The 16,589-nt window shown below is 43.8% G+C and overlaps 1 protein-coding gene across 2 annotated transcripts in view; it reads left to right on the top strand.

Annotated features, from left to right (window-relative positions):
• Positions 1 to 16,589, top strand: part of fasn (fatty acid synthase) — a 38,299-nt gene that overhangs the window by 9,905 nt on the left and 11,805 nt on the right. For both annotated transcript variants that reach the window (XM_051416723.1, XM_051416722.1), the window contains exons 3-23: positions 1,887 to 2,039; positions 2,261 to 2,434; positions 4,958 to 5,158; positions 5,335 to 5,457; positions 6,005 to 6,120; positions 6,295 to 6,429; positions 7,308 to 7,770; positions 7,880 to 8,067; positions 8,429 to 8,618; positions 9,743 to 9,837; positions 10,567 to 10,701; positions 10,850 to 11,053; positions 11,369 to 11,484; positions 11,823 to 11,998; positions 12,137 to 12,328; positions 12,436 to 12,516; positions 12,942 to 13,127; positions 14,934 to 15,113; positions 15,282 to 15,485; positions 15,591 to 15,907; positions 16,004 to 16,405. In XM_051416723.1, coding sequence (XP_051272683.1) covers positions 1,887 to 2,039; positions 2,261 to 2,434; positions 4,958 to 5,158; positions 5,335 to 5,457; positions 6,005 to 6,120; positions 6,295 to 6,429; positions 7,308 to 7,770; positions 7,880 to 8,067; positions 8,429 to 8,618; positions 9,743 to 9,837; positions 10,567 to 10,701; positions 10,850 to 11,053; positions 11,369 to 11,484; positions 11,823 to 11,998; positions 12,137 to 12,328; positions 12,436 to 12,516; positions 12,942 to 13,127; positions 14,934 to 15,113; positions 15,282 to 15,485; positions 15,591 to 15,907; positions 16,004 to 16,405 — 4,031 coding nt within the window. The remainder of the gene's footprint in view (positions 1 to 1,886; positions 2,040 to 2,260; positions 2,435 to 4,957; positions 5,159 to 5,334; positions 5,458 to 6,004; positions 6,121 to 6,294; positions 6,430 to 7,307; positions 7,771 to 7,879; positions 8,068 to 8,428; positions 8,619 to 9,742; positions 9,838 to 10,566; positions 10,702 to 10,849; positions 11,054 to 11,368; positions 11,485 to 11,822; positions 11,999 to 12,136; positions 12,329 to 12,435; positions 12,517 to 12,941; positions 13,128 to 14,933; positions 15,114 to 15,281; positions 15,486 to 15,590; positions 15,908 to 16,003; positions 16,406 to 16,589) is intronic.

Genomic DNA, 16,589 nt, shown 5'->3' on the forward strand with positions numbered 1-16,589 from the left:
CCCTACTCCAGTTTTACTTTTATACTTTATACCTCTGTCCAGCTTTAATAACTTCTCTTTTTTCTCCCTGCTGGTCTCTGCCGTCTCACTCATTTCAGTCCTCCCTCTCCTGCTGGCAGTTGTTTTCCTCTGTGAATAAAACACCCATCTCTCAGTGCTTGGCAACCATCTTGAGCTCACATTCATTTGCTGAAAGGGTTGGATGGGGCCAGCTGATGCTGCTAAGACCACACACCGGGCATCATGGGAGAGTAGGGAGAATAGAAGGGGAAACGGAGAAAGCAAAGAGAGGTTCATGGCCTGAGGGAGTCCTTGCTTAGTGACAATGGACAAAAAGAACAAAAACATGGGAAATGACAGACATGTTTATGAGGAATAAAGTACAGCAAACTGCTTATGTCCAGCTAGAGTTAAACTGGTCCACACTCAGAGTACAAAGTAGTCTTTTGAAGTTCACATTTGCTGCATTGCTATTCACTTTTTTTACTGCAGTAGAGGAGTAACAGTCAGACAGGTTTCGGCTCACGCCTTTCTCACTGTGCAGGGTGCCACAGTCTAAGTGGTTGGAAAATAAAAGACTGAGTGACTGTGAACCAGTTTACTGCAAGTTAGAAATGTCTGAGTTTGCATAGCCTGAACATTCCAGTTGAATATGGGTGAGAGTGATCCTCCTCCATGCACATTGTTTTTATCAGGCTCACTGTACATTATCCCTTTATTCCGAGGCTTCATCATTTCACACAGGATATTTTAAAGAAATTGGTCAGTATTTTGGGAAATGCACTTTTTAGCTCTCTTTCTGAGAGTGCGATGAGAAAATATTCTGAGCTGGAGTCAGACGGTGGTTAGCTTAGCTTAACCTAAAACTGGAAGCAAGGGGAAACTGCTAACCTTGTTATCCTCTGGGAAAAAATATTTTGTATCTTCTGCCAAAATTACAATTTGCGTTAAGAGTTATGTGCTGGCACTGTTTCTTGTCACTCAACAGCTGGGTGCAGCTTCCTGAACTCTTGTTGTCATAATGAGGTTGCCAAGTTTGGTACCATTGTTTAGTTTCATTTCTCACCGACTGTATGTGGCAACACATGCTATAGCTGGAGGCTCTATGCAGATATACTGGGTCTATGAATCTGTTGTTTACTACAAGTGTAGCATTTTAAAGTATGAATATTAGGGGAGTCTTTTAGAGCTTCAAAGCTATGTTTATGAGGACATGGAGTGACATTAGCGATAACAAAGCATTGAATCAGGAAAATAAAGTGTTATCTTCCGATCGTTTCCCAGAGGTTACATTCTAAAGCACAAATACACACAGCCACACCTCCACACAACCCTGCAGGAAGGAACCATATTTGTTGATTGTGTGTGTATTCAGCTGGAGTATAGCTTCATCCTGTCTGCCCATCCTGACACACAGACCTGCTGCTCGTTGTGTGACAGACAGACAGACAGACAGACAGAAACGTCCTGCGCACAGCAACATCAGAAAATACAAATAAAGACACTGCCACACACTTCTACTGGGTTATAATGGATGATTGAGAGAGATTATTTTTGTGTTTTGGGTCTATTGCTATTTTTATAGAAATAATCCTACCTAATACTCCTTTAAGTGTAGAACTACATGTATAACTAACCCCTGACAATGTAGATATGCTTGTATTTTTGAGTAAACCGTCTTCTGTTGGTTCTGAGCCAAAAACCCTCTTTCATAAGGTCACATGTACTGTAACAGTTATTAAAGAAATGCCTCATCTTTTGTACCTGCTTGCTCTATATTTTGTTTCTAGATCTCTTGTGTTTGAGTATTTTCTGACGTTTTATACAACTTCCTGTGTGAGGAATTCTTTTCAAAATGACCTTTTCTCCACATTTTCTATTTCTAGGTCTGTACGGTCTTCCAAAGAGGAATGGTAAACTGAAGGATATCAGCCACTTCGATGCAGCCTTCTTCGGAGTCCACCCCAAACAGGCCAACACCATGGACCCCCAGCTCCGGCTCATGCTGGAGATTGCCTACGAGGCCATCGTAGACGGAGGTGAGGAAACGGGGTAAAAAGCCTCAGCACTGCAGATTGGTAAAGGACAGTAACATGAGTAAAAATGTGTGACTGAATAGTTATTTATATTTTCTACATCACCTGTTTTAAAACTCGGTGGGGTAGTTTCAGAAAGAGCTAGTGATATGAGTGAGGCTACCTGATGCTACCTGATCCACTGAGTGGATGGTTTAAAAACACAATGAAATGTTGTGACACAGGACTGAACCCGACCACACTGCGCGGCAGTAAGACAGGCGTCTACATCGGAGTGAGCGGCTCAGAGGCTGGCGAGGCCTTCAGCAGAGATCCAGAGGAGCTACTGGGCTACAGCATGACTGGCTGCCAGCGCGCCATGTTGGCCAACAGACTCTCCTACTTCTTTGACTTCAGTGGTACGCACACACAGCCAGCTCCAACATATGCCTTCAGTGCTTTATGCTGTTACATTGATGCTGCTCTGAAAACTCCCCGGCACTGAAGCACAAATATACACCAGCTGGAGATGTCACAGAGCATGTTTGTTATCTTGTTTCTGTTTGAATCTGGAATGTGAGAATACGTGAACTTAAATACCAGGGGCCGTATTACAGAAACTTCCTATCTTAAGTCTTAAGTTAAGATAGGAAGTTAAAGAGAAGATGGGATTTTCCCCAGTTTGGTATTACAGAAGCAAATACTAGCTAATCTTATCTTACTTCCATCTTATCTTATCTCACGTTAGGAAATCCTAAATACTAAATACTCAATCCAACAGCACTTATAAACATTTATGCCTGTTACATAGCAAGGCTTTCTTATTTCACTGAGCTAAACAACTTTGTAACCATTGATTTTCTTATTGAAACAGATTGAAACATACAAAAAATGGAGCAAAAACAATAAGGGGCACTTTAGGACAGATGAGTTAGAGCTAACGGCTGTAGAGAAATCCAAAGATGTTCTTTTTAGCAAACTGAAAACAAGGCTAACTCAGGGAAATAAAATATTAGCTAACACTGGAAAGGTGAAAAAGTGAAGTTAGGATAGCTTAAGTTATCCTATAGTTAGGAGAGTTTATTTGAAGGTTCATTGTGTAGGATTTAGTGACCTCTAGCAGTGTACCTGCAGGTTGTAACTCACTCACTTCACCCTCCTTTTCTAAGCACGAGGGAAAAACTACAGTGGCCACGAAACGCAACTGAGCCAGTGCTTGTTTTGTGCCTTCTGGGCTACTGTAGAAACATGTCGGTTCAACATGGCAACCCGTAGAGAGGTAAAAAGGGCTCATTCTATGGTAACAAAAACACAATGATTTTTATTTTCAGGTGATTATACACTAATGAAAACATAGCAATGACTATTATATCCAATTTCTGACAATAGATCCTAAATGTTACACACTGGACCTTTTAAGATTTAGGGAAGTTAGTAGCTCAGTGTGTAGGGATATGGCTTGGGAACCGGAGGGTCGCTGGTTCAAATCCCACAGACCACAATATGGAGTGTGGACTAGTAGCTCGAGAGGTGCCAGTTTCACCTCCTGTGCACTGCCAAGGTGCCCTTGAGCAAGGCAACCTAACCCCAAGAACCGTGTGTGTGTGTGTGTGTGTGTGTGTGTTAGAGAGAGAATAGAAAAGAGTGAAAAGAAGAATTTCCCCTAGGGGATCAATAAGTATATATCTTCTTCTTCTAATACACTTTTCCTGTCTTAAGTAAGATTAGGAATATTGATTTAGAAACTGTTTATCTGTAATGCTTGCTTTCCCTAAATTATGCCCTCACTCTAATTACCATGGTTACAAACTATGGTTACAAGCAGTTGAAATCAGATCTGCAAGTTTGGAAGTGTCTGTAATTTTTTATAGCTTTTGTACTTATAACACTATTGTATTATGGTGGACAGTACTAACTAACAATACTAACTCTTGAAAATACAAACAAATGCTTACAGTGCATGCTGCATGGCCACATGGTCGCAACCATCGCTGGTTCGATTCCAGCCAGCGACCTTTGTTGTCACACCCATCTCTCTCCCCTGTCTCCTGTCTGCATGGATGCTGAGCCAAAGGATGGTTTAAGAGAATACTGCAGCCTTCTGTATCAGTGCATATCTGGATACAATGCTGCCCCCACGTGGCCACACATCTCTCAACTCAGAGCTCCTTCAGTGGTTTGATAGAGTAGTTAGTTAGTTAGATAGACATAGACATAATTACTATGACAGAGCCTGCATTTAATGGCATTTGGCCTTTTGTGGATCAGTTTGAATGTAATTTACTGCACAAGTCTGTGTAACATTCATAATCCTCATGCATAGCTGACAGAATTCCACTAAAGGTATTGCTAACATCAGCATGATTGTATGCTGTCTGTATTTTCAAGCAGAGCTGGGTGCAGGTTGTCTGTTATTACAATTTAATTTAGAGGATTGTTCAGTCATGCACTCTCTGAGTGCTTTTAAGTCCAGTGTGTAGAATTTAGTGGCATGTAGCTATCATTGCAGATCACAACTCGATGGCTTCCCCCTCCTCTTCCAAGCGTGTAAAAAGGAACTACAGTGGCTATGTAATGCGCAGATATTGCAAACCCCCCTATCTAGAGCCAGTGTTTGGTTTGTCCACTCTGGGCTGCCTTCTGTAGAAGCATGGCAGTTCAACATGCCCGCAACATCTGACGACACAAACAGCTCATTCTAAAGTAACAAAAACACAACAGTTCCTTTATTCAGGTGATTACACACTAATGAAAACATACCTATGAATATTATATTCCATTTCTGACAATAGATCCTTCTAAATGTTACACACTGGGCCTTTAATGTCATTTAGTCAACTTGAACCATTCCACATTTTGAATGCTGTCCAGTATCCGAGGGTATCCTTTTCTGCAGATGTGGTTTCCAGCTTTAATCCCAGTCCTCTCCTCTCCTCCTCCAGGCCCCAGCACCGCCATAGACACAGCCTGCTCCTCCAGCCTGCTGGCTTTAGAAAACGCCTTCCACGCCATACGCCAAGGCCAATGTGACGCCGCTCTGGTGGGGGGAGTCAACCTGCTACTCAAGCCAAACACCTCGGTGCAGTTCATGAAACTGGGCATGCTCAGTCCTGAGGGGACCTGCAAGTCCTTTGACTCATCAGGTAAAAGAAGGTTTGTGGGGTGCTCCCAGACCCCAACCATGAACAACAACATCCCCCAGTTGAGTCTGGCGGGGTTGTTGCATCTCTCTCTCCATTGTTTCCTGTCCTCTCTTCACTAGCTCTCACTGTCACCATTGTGGGTATACCATTATATAAAGTTTATATTTTTGTTTCAGGAAATGGATACTGCCGTTCTGAGGCAGCGGTGGCAGTACTGCTGACCAAGCGGTCGGCGGCTAAAAGGGTCTACGCCACGGTGCTTAATGCTGGCAACAACACAGATGGATACAAAGAGCAGGGTGAGGAGCTGTGAACTCATGCTGTGACACATTAGGGATTTCACTGAACCTGTAGAGATAGTCAGTAGAGTGTTTTTACATAGTGAATCATTTCATTCTTTAAGAACATTTTACTGATAATACTGTTCGACTGTTGTTGTACTTTGACTGAAAGGGGACCAATTATCCTTTCCTGAGTGATATATATAATATTACAATGTCTGATATTAAATGTAAATGAGGCCAAATATGAAAATGAGTGTCAAATATTGAGGTAAAAGTGAGCTAAAAGCTAAAAATGCAACATTTTTTTCAGTTTTATTCTCGTCACAAATTTCATTAACTGGTCAGCTGCTCCAGCCACAGCAGACCGACAAAGTGCAGGGACACACCCATCCACACTCTAAGTTTTATATAAGTCTAAGTTATAATCATAAGCATTCAGCTGCCCTGCTCAGGACTACTTTCAGAAAGTGCTTTTTCAGTTGTAAAGGAAAGTTACATATTTTCTGGTTTTTCATGGTATGGTGTACTGCACTGGTCCTCACACACTCTCTTGGTCCCTCAGGTGTAACGTTCCCTTCAGGTGAGATGCAGCAGAGGCTGGTTCGTTCTCTCTACCAGGAAGCCAATGTAACTCCTGAGCAGGTGGAGTACGTCGAAGCCCACGGCACCGGAACAAAGGTTAGTGCACGCAACAGACTACTCGTTTCAGTGCTGATCTTTGCATCACATGACCAATAAATGATAAGACATTATCTAAAATCTCTAAACATTTTGTATCTGGCAATGAAATGGTCACCTTCACACACTCATCCAGTGTCACTCAGCAGGAATGTCTTTGCTCTCTACATGCAGGTCGGCGACCCACAGGAAGTAAATGGCATTGTCGGTGTGTTCTGTCAATCAAAGCGAGAGCCTCTGCTCATTGGCTCCACTAAGTCCAACATGGGCCATCCAGAACCGGCCTCTGGTCTGGCTGCTCTGGCAAAGGTGAGAGCAACAGCATGCCTGTTACTGGCTGCTCTGAAGATTCAAAACAACAACACTACTATTTTTTCTTTTCTTGTTTTCTTTTGCAACTTAACATGTATTAGTATTTTTACACCCGGTCTGCATCATGCATTATTTGACTAAAGATGAATTACCTCACTTTTTGAGCCTATGTAAACCTTTTTTTGAATTTTATTTTAGCCAGGATCTGACAGCTTGTTCAGACGCCACCTTTAATAACATGTCACACAGATGTTTCTAATGGCAAAAACATAGACAGAAATTGTGTAGAAAGTGGCAAATAGTAATAGTAAGCTGTTTTTTAATTTGATTTGTCAAACCCAAAATGTACCCGCATTTGGCGCTTGAGGGCTGTTTATTTTGTACCCTGTTCCATTTACTAAAAGAGCCATGTGCGTGCGAGATATTTGGCACGTGGTGCACGAGAGAATGCAGTGTCACTGCAAAAAAACTGCAATGTGTTAAAAGTTAAATGATAGCAAGAAAGAAGAGTGTTTTGTGATTAACAGCCTGCATCACTGATGGATTTGAACTCGGTTATTAGGTCAAGCATTCTGCTGTCTAATTTATAATGTCAAAGATAGAATGAGATTTTAAGTTCGGAAGTTTAAACTGTAATTTGGTTTTTATTTGCTCAATGTTTTTTTTGTTAGAAATGTATGTAATCATTCATGCAGTTGGCATGAATTAAAGTCAAATATATTAAAGCCAGAGACAGCTGTGGTTGTGGTTGTTGGGGTTTTTTTGCTCCGTATTGTGGATGAGGAGCTATTTTAGTGATTTCAGCCATACTTAAGTTCTGCTCATCATCTAGCCTTTGCTTTTATGTTATTGATTGTTTTTCATCCCACATGCAGGTGTTGCTTTCTTTGGAGCGAGGAGTCTGGGCTCCAAACCTGCACTTCAAAAGTCCTAACCCCGACATTCCTGCCCTTACCGACGGCCGGGTTCAAGTTGTCGACCGGCCCATTCCCATTCGAGGCGGCATTGTAGGCATCAACTCCTTTGGATTTGGAGGTTCGAATGTTCACGTGATCCTCCGCCCAGCAGAGAGACCGGCCGATGTGGCCGCACCCTCCAGGACTGTTCCGAGGCTGCTTCAGGCCTGTGGCCGCACAGAGGCTGCGGTGAACGCTATGCTCCAAAAGGGGAAGGAGCACGCTGCAGATGAGAGCTTCCTGTCTTTGCTGAACGAGGTGTCGGGTGTTCCTACTGCCAGCATGCCCTACCGAGGCTACACTCTGATTGGCTCACAGAGTGACGCCACAGAGGTGCAGCAGCTGCAGGCCACCGGCAGGCCGCTCTGGTACATCTGTTCAGGTGAGTCATTAGACAAATACTGCGTGGTCAGTGACCAATGACTGTTGAGCTTTAGAATGGGACTGTTGGGTCTTTTCAGTAACTGATGTATGTGCGACTGTATGAACAGGTATGGGAACACAGTGGGCAGGTATGGGCCGCAGCCTCATGCAGCTGCCAGATTTCAGGGAGTCCATCCTGCGGTCGGATGAAGCCCTGAAGGACACCGGCCTGGTGGTGTCTCGCCTGCTCATGGAGGCAGATGAAGCTACTTTTGAAGACACTGCTCACGCCTTTGTCGCCCTCGCTGCCATACAGGTAGAGTGGAGATGTTGTGTTCAATGTGTGAACGCAAATGCAAATTGGTGTCATTTTAATACAAGTTACAGATTTGGAATCTAAAAACCTCCACATGTACTTCTGATATCCTGCTCCATCTTACAGGTGATCTGAACACAAAACGGCAACTTTTGGCCATTTACTGCCACAGGGATTTTTCCAAAAGGACCCTGCTCTGGTGATCTAGGAACTATTTGGGCAGAGTTTGCAGTGCTAAATGTCAACCACTATAAAAACACACTGATACTTGTGCACAGGGGGCTAAGACTATGTGTACAGTTACTTAAAATCAAATTATATAAATAAGCCTGCATATGTTCTGTGGCTCCCCCTGTTACAGATAGCTGAGATTGACCTGCTCACTAAGATGGGTCTGCAGCCTGACGGCATTGTGGGACACTCGGTGGGAGAGCTGGCCTGCGGCTATGCTGACGGCTCCCTCAGCCACAGTGAGGCCATCCTCGCCGCCTACTGGAGAGGCCGCTGCATCAAGGAGGCCAATCTTCCTCCAGGAGGCATGGCTGCAGTCGGTAAGAGGGAGAGAGGGCAGTGGTTCTTTACCATAGTAAACAGCTGGGTTTAATGGAATAAGCACACTGTGTAGAGAGAAGGGATTCATTGTGAAATGTGCTTGTTTGGAATGACAACTAAATGTCCTGTGAAGGAGGGTTTATTAAGTTTAAATTTCTCTGATGTTTACTTTCTTTTAACAAAGGTTTTAAACAACATAAAGACCATTTCTGTTTTGGAGACATCACTGACATTTTAATCACTGAAAATAAAAGTCATCAGCCAGAGTTGTATTTTCTGTTGATTGATTACTTTGGATTTTCATCCATACAAGCTAAGAATGTATCTGTGTTTACTTTGATTGTTCAAAATGAGTGAGCAGCACATTTTTTTGTTTTCAGCCCATTTTCTCTTCCCATTACTCATTCACTGTAAACTGCAATGATAAACGTCTTCTTACTACATAAAAAACAAGATTAAGACCTAAAATCATCATAATCAGTTTTTATATAACTTATCTTAGAGTAATAGTGATACTTTTTACAGACATTTAACTAGTAATAAGCCAAAATGTGATTACCTTAATAGCCAAAAGTTATGCTAACAATCCCAGTAGATGTCAGTTTACACATGTCAGTTTGGAAATGATGACCATACATAACAGCCCAAAATCTTATTATGCTGCAGAGCAGGTATGGCCAAGCGTTGCACATGTGTAAACATGCAGGTTTCCAGAATGTTGCAGACCAGTGCATTGCAAGTAGTTGCAAGTTTCAACTCATCGTATCAGGAGTCCTTGGTGTGAACTGGGCTTAAAGAAACGAGACTGCTTTGCTCCAGCAAGGCTGTAAACTTGAACATGGAAGAAAAGGTGGTGGTGTTCAATGAGCACACACATATGAAGAAACCCACCTTGCTCTCAAATGCAGTACCATACGAGAGCCTTATGTTGAAGCTTGATAACACATTACCAATAAAACTCAACTGGATGCTGTATATTTCCATTAGACAGGACAAGAGAACCAGAGATAGACAAATAATTAACTTTACTCATTTTACCGTGTTAGCTTTTTTGTGTTTGGTTTAAATTTATGCAAAACATTGCACATGTTTTACCTTTGTGCTTGCTGTGTGTGTGTTCAAGGGTTGACCTGGCAGGAGTGTCTGGCTCAGTGTCCTCAGGGAGTGGTCCCAGCCTGCCACAACGCCGAGGACACCGTCACCATCTCTGGTCCTCAGGTCTGACATTCTATCAGACCCAAACAACCTGAATTTTCCATTTCCATTTGCTCATGTTGAGTTAGTAACTGCAGGGTACAGCTTACACATCCTGCAATATAGGCAAAGTTAGGGAACGTTTTTGTAAACACTATTGTGCAAAACTTTATACATACAGGGTTCCCATGGGTGCTGGAAAATCTGGAAATTTAGAGGCTAGTTTTTCAGTCATGGAAACACCTGGAAACTGATTAAAATGACCAAATATCCTGAAAATAATCAATAATATCCTGGGAAACCTTGGTTAAAGGCAAACTGTAGTGAACTGAAGTTAGACTACCGAATAATCGACTGGTGAGAACAGTGGAAAGTGAAAATGGAGTGTCCTATAAATGCAGATCACCTACCTGTAATGAACCTGCGTCCCTTCATCATGAAGCCTGCATCTTTAAAAAAGGAGAACTAAAACTGGGAAAAATGTTTCTAAACTACGACTTCCAGTTAATGATGTGTGTTAGGAAGTGTCAAGAAAAAGCCTGGAATATTTCCTGGAAATAAGAGTGGGAACCCTGACATAGCTAATTGAACTGGTCAGCATAGCTTCAGACGTTTTTCTGACAGACGACATCAGGAAGAGAAGAATGTTAAACATTGTAAACGAATAATGGCAACTCTATTATGTAAGCATTTTTTTTCCCCCAGGTGCTGTGTGTGTCTTGACAGATGTGGTGTGTGTGTGTCTCTCATCAGGAAGCAATCAGTAAATTTGTGTCTGAGCTGAAGGAGCAGGGAGTGTTTGCAAAGGAGGTGCGCAGCGCTGGTGTCGCTTTCCACTCCTACTACATGGCCTCCATCGCTCCAACCCTGCTGGCTGCTCTGAAGAAGGTACGTAGCTCTGCTGTAGTATGCAACAGTGAAGCTCTGACTCTTGCTGGTACAGGGGCAGCTACTGGGGAGACTGGGAAACACATGCTGTTTGGCAAGTATTTGAATATTAACAGATAATATAAAATGTCATCCTCCACCTGTGTAGGTGATCAAAGAGCCACGGCAGCGCTCCTCCCGCTGGATCAGCACCAGCATCCCACAGTCTGAGTGGGACTCTCCTCTGGCTCTGTATAGCTCGGCTGACTACCATGTCAACAACCTGGTGAGCCCGGTGCTGTTCCAGGAGGGCCTCAGTCTGGTGCCTGAAAACGCTGTGGTGGTGGAGATAGCGCCTCACGCTCTGCTGCAGGTACACTCGGAGCACAATATCAGCACTCTAGAGAAGCCGCTGTTTGATTTATATATCATTTCAAATTAGACATATTTATTTATCTACTATTTAAGCCACAAATATTGTTTAAGTGACATACTTACAACCTACTGTGTATGGCTTATTGGTAAATATCATTATGAGGTTTAAGCTATTTATCAATTCTGGCACCTCTCCCACAGAACGTGGGCTTATCTTTGTCTGATCTGAACAGTATCTACTGGAGACTAAAGGTTTAAAATGGTTTAAAAGTTGGGAACCCCTGTTGATTTTTCATCCATGTTTTCTGCACAGGCCATCCTGAAGCGTAGCCTGAAGCACACGTGTTCCATCCTCCCCTTGATGAAGAGAGGCCACACCAACAACCTCGAGTTCTTCCTTTCAAACATTGGCAAAATTTACATGAACGGGTTAGTAAACGCCTCTCACTGTCTGCATTTAGTGACTATTGGTACATCTTGGAAGCAGTTTCAGATTGCTAACACTAGTTTAACACTCGGCCTCCAGTATCACTGCTTGCAGCTTTCTCAATATCATCGACCTGCAGAGCCAGAGAGCCGCCCCAGTTCTAGTCCCACAGTATATTAACAACACAGAGGCCATGTAATGTTAAAATACACCACCAGTTGTAGACAATTTGTTGAGGTTGGATCGATCAGATGAATGGTTTTTGAGAAAACTGAAGGACAGCCAGAGACACCTTCCATTGCAGTTGCATTAGCTAATTATTTTCAATGCACCTCTTTAGCATCAACGTGGATGCTAACAACATCTGCCCAGCGGTGAAGTACCCTGTGCCAGTTGGTACCCCTCTGATCTCCCCCTTGGTGCAGTGGGACCATGCCCAGACCTGGGATGTCCCCAAGGTAGAGGACTTTTCCTCTGGCTCAGGAGGATCCAATTCTGCCACCGTCTATAACATTGGTAAGAAATGTCACATCTGGATTAAGACGCAGTTCTGCCCCCCTGTGTCACATTAAGAAACTGAGGTAAGCAGTGCTTTCTTGTGTCATTTGACCACCCTGTGTCCTCTTGTCCCAAATCTTCTTTGACCAACAACAGACATTAACCCAGAGTCTGCAGACTACTACATGATTGGACACTGCATTGATGGGCGTGTCCTCTACCCAGCGACGGGTTACCTGGTGCTGGCCTGGCGCACCTTGGTGAGAAATCTGGGGGTTGTCATGGACACCACCCCTGTAACCTTTGAAGATGTCACCATCCACAGGGCCACCATCCTGCCAAAGACCGGTGAGAGCAGAGCAAGCAGCGGTGTGAGTCAGGGGGTTTGATTGTGATTATGGTTCAATGTCTGTCTGATTTTGACTCTCTGTCTGTCACCTCTCTGTTCCTCTCAGGCTCTGTCCAGTTGGAGGTGCGTCTCATGCCGGCCACCAACAAGTTTGAGGTTTCAGAGAATGGAAACCTGGCTGTCAGCGGTAGGTGGTTTTAAGACATTTTGGTGCCAGACATCCACATGATATGATTGATCTCGATTAGAAATTAATATTTTATCTTGAATTGAACTCTTAGAATCAGCTTCACTGTACTGTGTCAGGGTGTTGTATAATGAAATTCAAGTCATAGCTTTGCGCTTATGTAGTCATACTTCTTATGAAACAAAATATATACAAAAATTATATATGGTGAACTTGATGCATAAGACATAAAAATAAAAAAACAATGTCACATGATGTACCTACGGTTTGTAATTTAGTGCCTTTATAAGCACTAGAGTCTCTTGAGTCTTTCTCATTCAGTACTTTTGTTTAATTTTCTGGATTTTATGTGCAGCACTTTGTAACTTTGTTTTAGAAGGTGCTATATGAATACAATTTGACCTGTTCTGCTTGTGACTTTTCAGGTAAGGTGAGCATTCTGGAGGATGCAGCGCTCGATTCATTCCATAGTCAGATAAGTCAACAAGCTGCCAACGACAGTGGTGACCCCAAAATGAAGCTCACGGCCCATGATGTCTACAAAGAGCTGCGGTTGCGTGGCTATGACTATGGAAAGACCTTCCAAGGGATCTTAGAGTCCAACAATGCAGGTAAAAGGGTGTTTGTGTCTGTGTTGCTTTTTTTTACTGTTGCATCTGTCATTGTTTGATTTTTTTTATAATTAGGGACCGAGCCAGCGACCGCTGGAGGTCGCTTCCGGGTTGGCCACTAGGTGGCGCTATTTTCATAAAAAACGTGTTTAGGCTAATAACTTCTGCATAGTTTGTTGCACATTCAAAAACCTTGTATCTACGAGTTCGGTGAATAGAGCTGAATCTCCCCATATAAGCCACGCCCACTTCCGCCTATTATTTTTCTTCGCTAGTTTATGTCCATATACTACTTTTTCTTGTTCCTCCCATACACTTTGTCCGATTCGCATGAAAACTTTCAGGTAGCATCTGGGAAACGTCCTAATAAAGTAATTCAAAGAATTTTGATATTTCAAAAAATAAGGATGTTATAAAATTAGCACTTCCTGTGGATTTTTCGTCAAAAAAGGAAGTGGACCATTTCTCCATATTGGTATGTCCGATTGACACCAAGCTTGGGTCCATAGTTCCCCATGTCTTCATTAGACATCTTGCACAATTTCAGGCCATCACTACTAGATGGCACTCAATTTAAAATTAAGAAGTTTATATATTGTACGATGCTTGCCCATGACTCCCTGAGGCTCACTAATAAATGTGTCAACAATCCGCCACTAGGTGGCGCTCTGGTGGCATGGTAAATCACTGTGCAGAGACCGTAATAGTTATGAGTATGAAATTCACAGGGCACGTGTAGACTGGTGCCTGTAGCTCACATACCAAAAATCGTGTTTGTAGCGCCCCCTACAGGATAAGAAAAAAGCAGCCCCGGCGCCACATTTCACCGATATGTACGAAACTCGGTAGGCACATGTATCATGTCGAGACATACAAAAAAGCCTCTTGGACTCATACCCCAAAACCCACCGGAAGTCGGCCATTTTGATTTTGATTTTCACTTTCGCCAAACTTTTCGCGTTATATTTGAACGAACTCCTCCTAGGGAATTTATCGCATCTGCTTCAAAATTTGTCAGTATAGTCAAAAAATGGTGCTGATTAAAGGTTGTGCTATTTACGACATTCCGTCAAACGGCGTGTCTGTGGCGTGGCATCAAAGTCACCCATTTGGATTTTGTGCTCATTTTCTGGGATTTTTCGCCTTGTATTTGAACAAACTCCTCCTAGGGAATTTATCGGATCAACTTCAAATTTAATCAGCGCAATCTAAAGACATTCATGATTAAAAGTTGTGCTATTTACGACATCCCATCAAACGGCGTGCCTGTGGCGTTGCGTTGAATTTCGACCATTCACCATGAACAGATTGTACACTGAAGTTGAGTACTATGTCCAAACTTCACATATTCTGTAACAGTCCTTGCCTGAACACAACCTCACAACTTCAGTGTACATTATCTGATCTCAACGAAACTTAATGTTTGATAAGAGTCCCACCCTGAACACGTCTACTTGACAATATTCAGACATAGTGATAGTGCCTTATTGGCAACAGGAAGTAAGCTCTGCGTGGCGATTTTGAGCTGATTTACGTGACGCGTGTTACAACGGCACGGATGCGACCGCAGCACGCCCCGAGTTGCGTCGAGTGCGAGGTCCCGCCCAACGCTGCTTGCAGCTTTAATTACTTATTATAATGCAAAGAGTAAACACAGAAGACAAGAAAATAGAGTAGCTAAAACACAATAAGTTTCCACTGTGCTTTGATAATATTTTCCCTATATCTCCCAGACTTAAGTAGTGCTCTTGTGCTATATGTTTGTCTTTGTTGATTGGCCACTGTCATGTAATTGGCTGCTTCCAGGAGACTGTGGGAAATTGCAGTGGACAGGAAACTGGGTGACCTTTCTCGACACCATGCTGCAGATGATTGTGGTCGGGCTGTCGGGTCGTAGTCTGCGTTTGCCAACCAGGATCCGCTCAATGTGTGTTGATCCAGCTATCCACCTGGAGAAGGTCTGCGAGTACGCTGACGGAAAGCAAGGTGTGTGTTAACAATTTGATTAAAAATGTATTTTCTGTAATCTGTATCTGAACATGAATCTTAACAAAAACATAGGGTGTAGATTTTTTACGTGAGATCTGATTAGAAACATGTTTACAGGCCTGTAAATCTTGAACTCCACATTAAACTTTTGTCTCATTCCCGTAGCTGTGGATGTCAACGTAAACCGTTGCCTTGACAACATTGTTGCTGGCGGAGTCCAGATCTGCGGCCTGCACGCCACCGTGGCCCCCCGTCGACAGCAGCAGCAGAGTGCTCCCACCCTGGAGGAGTTTGTGTTTGTTCCCTATGTGGAGACTGAGTGTCTGACAGCTAATGGGAAACTCGCAGAGCAGTTGAGGCTCTGCAAAGGTACAACGAATAAACCCTCTGTCGTTGTTGTGGCTGTATCACTTTTCATTATTAAAGATGACAGTTTAAAATGATTAAACTCTTTTTCCTACTCTCTCTGTCCAGGTTTAATCACCAGACTGCAGCAGAAGTTGGCCCCTCACGGCGTCAAGCTCTCCATCCCTGGGCTACAGGGGGAGTTGGACGGCCCTCTTCCCAGCCCAGAGCCCTCTGAACCTGGTCTGGTGCGACTGCTGGCCCTGCTCTGCGGCCTGGAGCTGAACGGGAACCTTCGGTCCGAGCTGCAGCAGACTGTGGAGAAGGAGAGGGCGTGTCTGCTGCAAGACGGCCTGCTGCAGGGTCTGCTGGACCACCCGGCCCTCAGACACTGCCTGGACACCACCTTAGAAAACAGCATGCCAGGCAAGATCAAAGTCGTGGAGGTAAGACTGAAAACAAGTTGAAAGTCCAATACCAGTCAAAATGCAGAATGCAGATATACATTCTCCGACCCTCTCCACCTCTCCGACCTTTGTCAGGCTCTCTCCAATGACGGCCAGCTCTTCTCTCGCGTGGTAGCCCTCCTCAACATCCAGCCCATGCTGCGCGTGGATTACACCGCCACGGCGCCCGACCTGAGTCTCCTGACTCCACATCAATCTGCCCTGGAGGAGCTGGCGGTCACATCAGCTCAGTGGGACCCCCTGACTGGCCCGGCTCCCGGAGGGGCAGTAGGAGGGGCAGATCTGGTGTTGTGTAACCACGCATGGGGCCCTCTGAGGACAGACCCTGAACTGCTGGTGGCAAATCTGGCTTCTGGAGCCAAACAAGGGGGTTTTGTTCTCCTCCACACTCTGCTTAAGGGAGAGACTCTGGGGGAAACTGTTGCCTTCCTCTCCAGCACCACTCAGAGCAGCAGCCAGCAAGGACTGCTCACACAGGTCAGTGGAGATCAAATCACTAATGATGATAGTGAGCTTTTTTCTACCCTTTTGCACACTCTTAATGCATCTTATAGACATCACAATGATCTCAGAAATAAATATAACAAATAGTTCCTCAGTTTATTAGAAGCACATTCTATCGATCTGCACAACCACCCCCAAGATGCCAACATCAAATTGA

Source organism: Dicentrarchus labrax, unplaced genomic scaffold (genome assembly GCF_905237075.1).
Source record: "Dicentrarchus labrax unplaced genomic scaffold, dlabrax2021, whole genome shotgun sequence".
Taxonomy (NCBI): Eukaryota; Metazoa; Chordata; class Actinopteri; family Moronidae; genus Dicentrarchus; species Dicentrarchus labrax.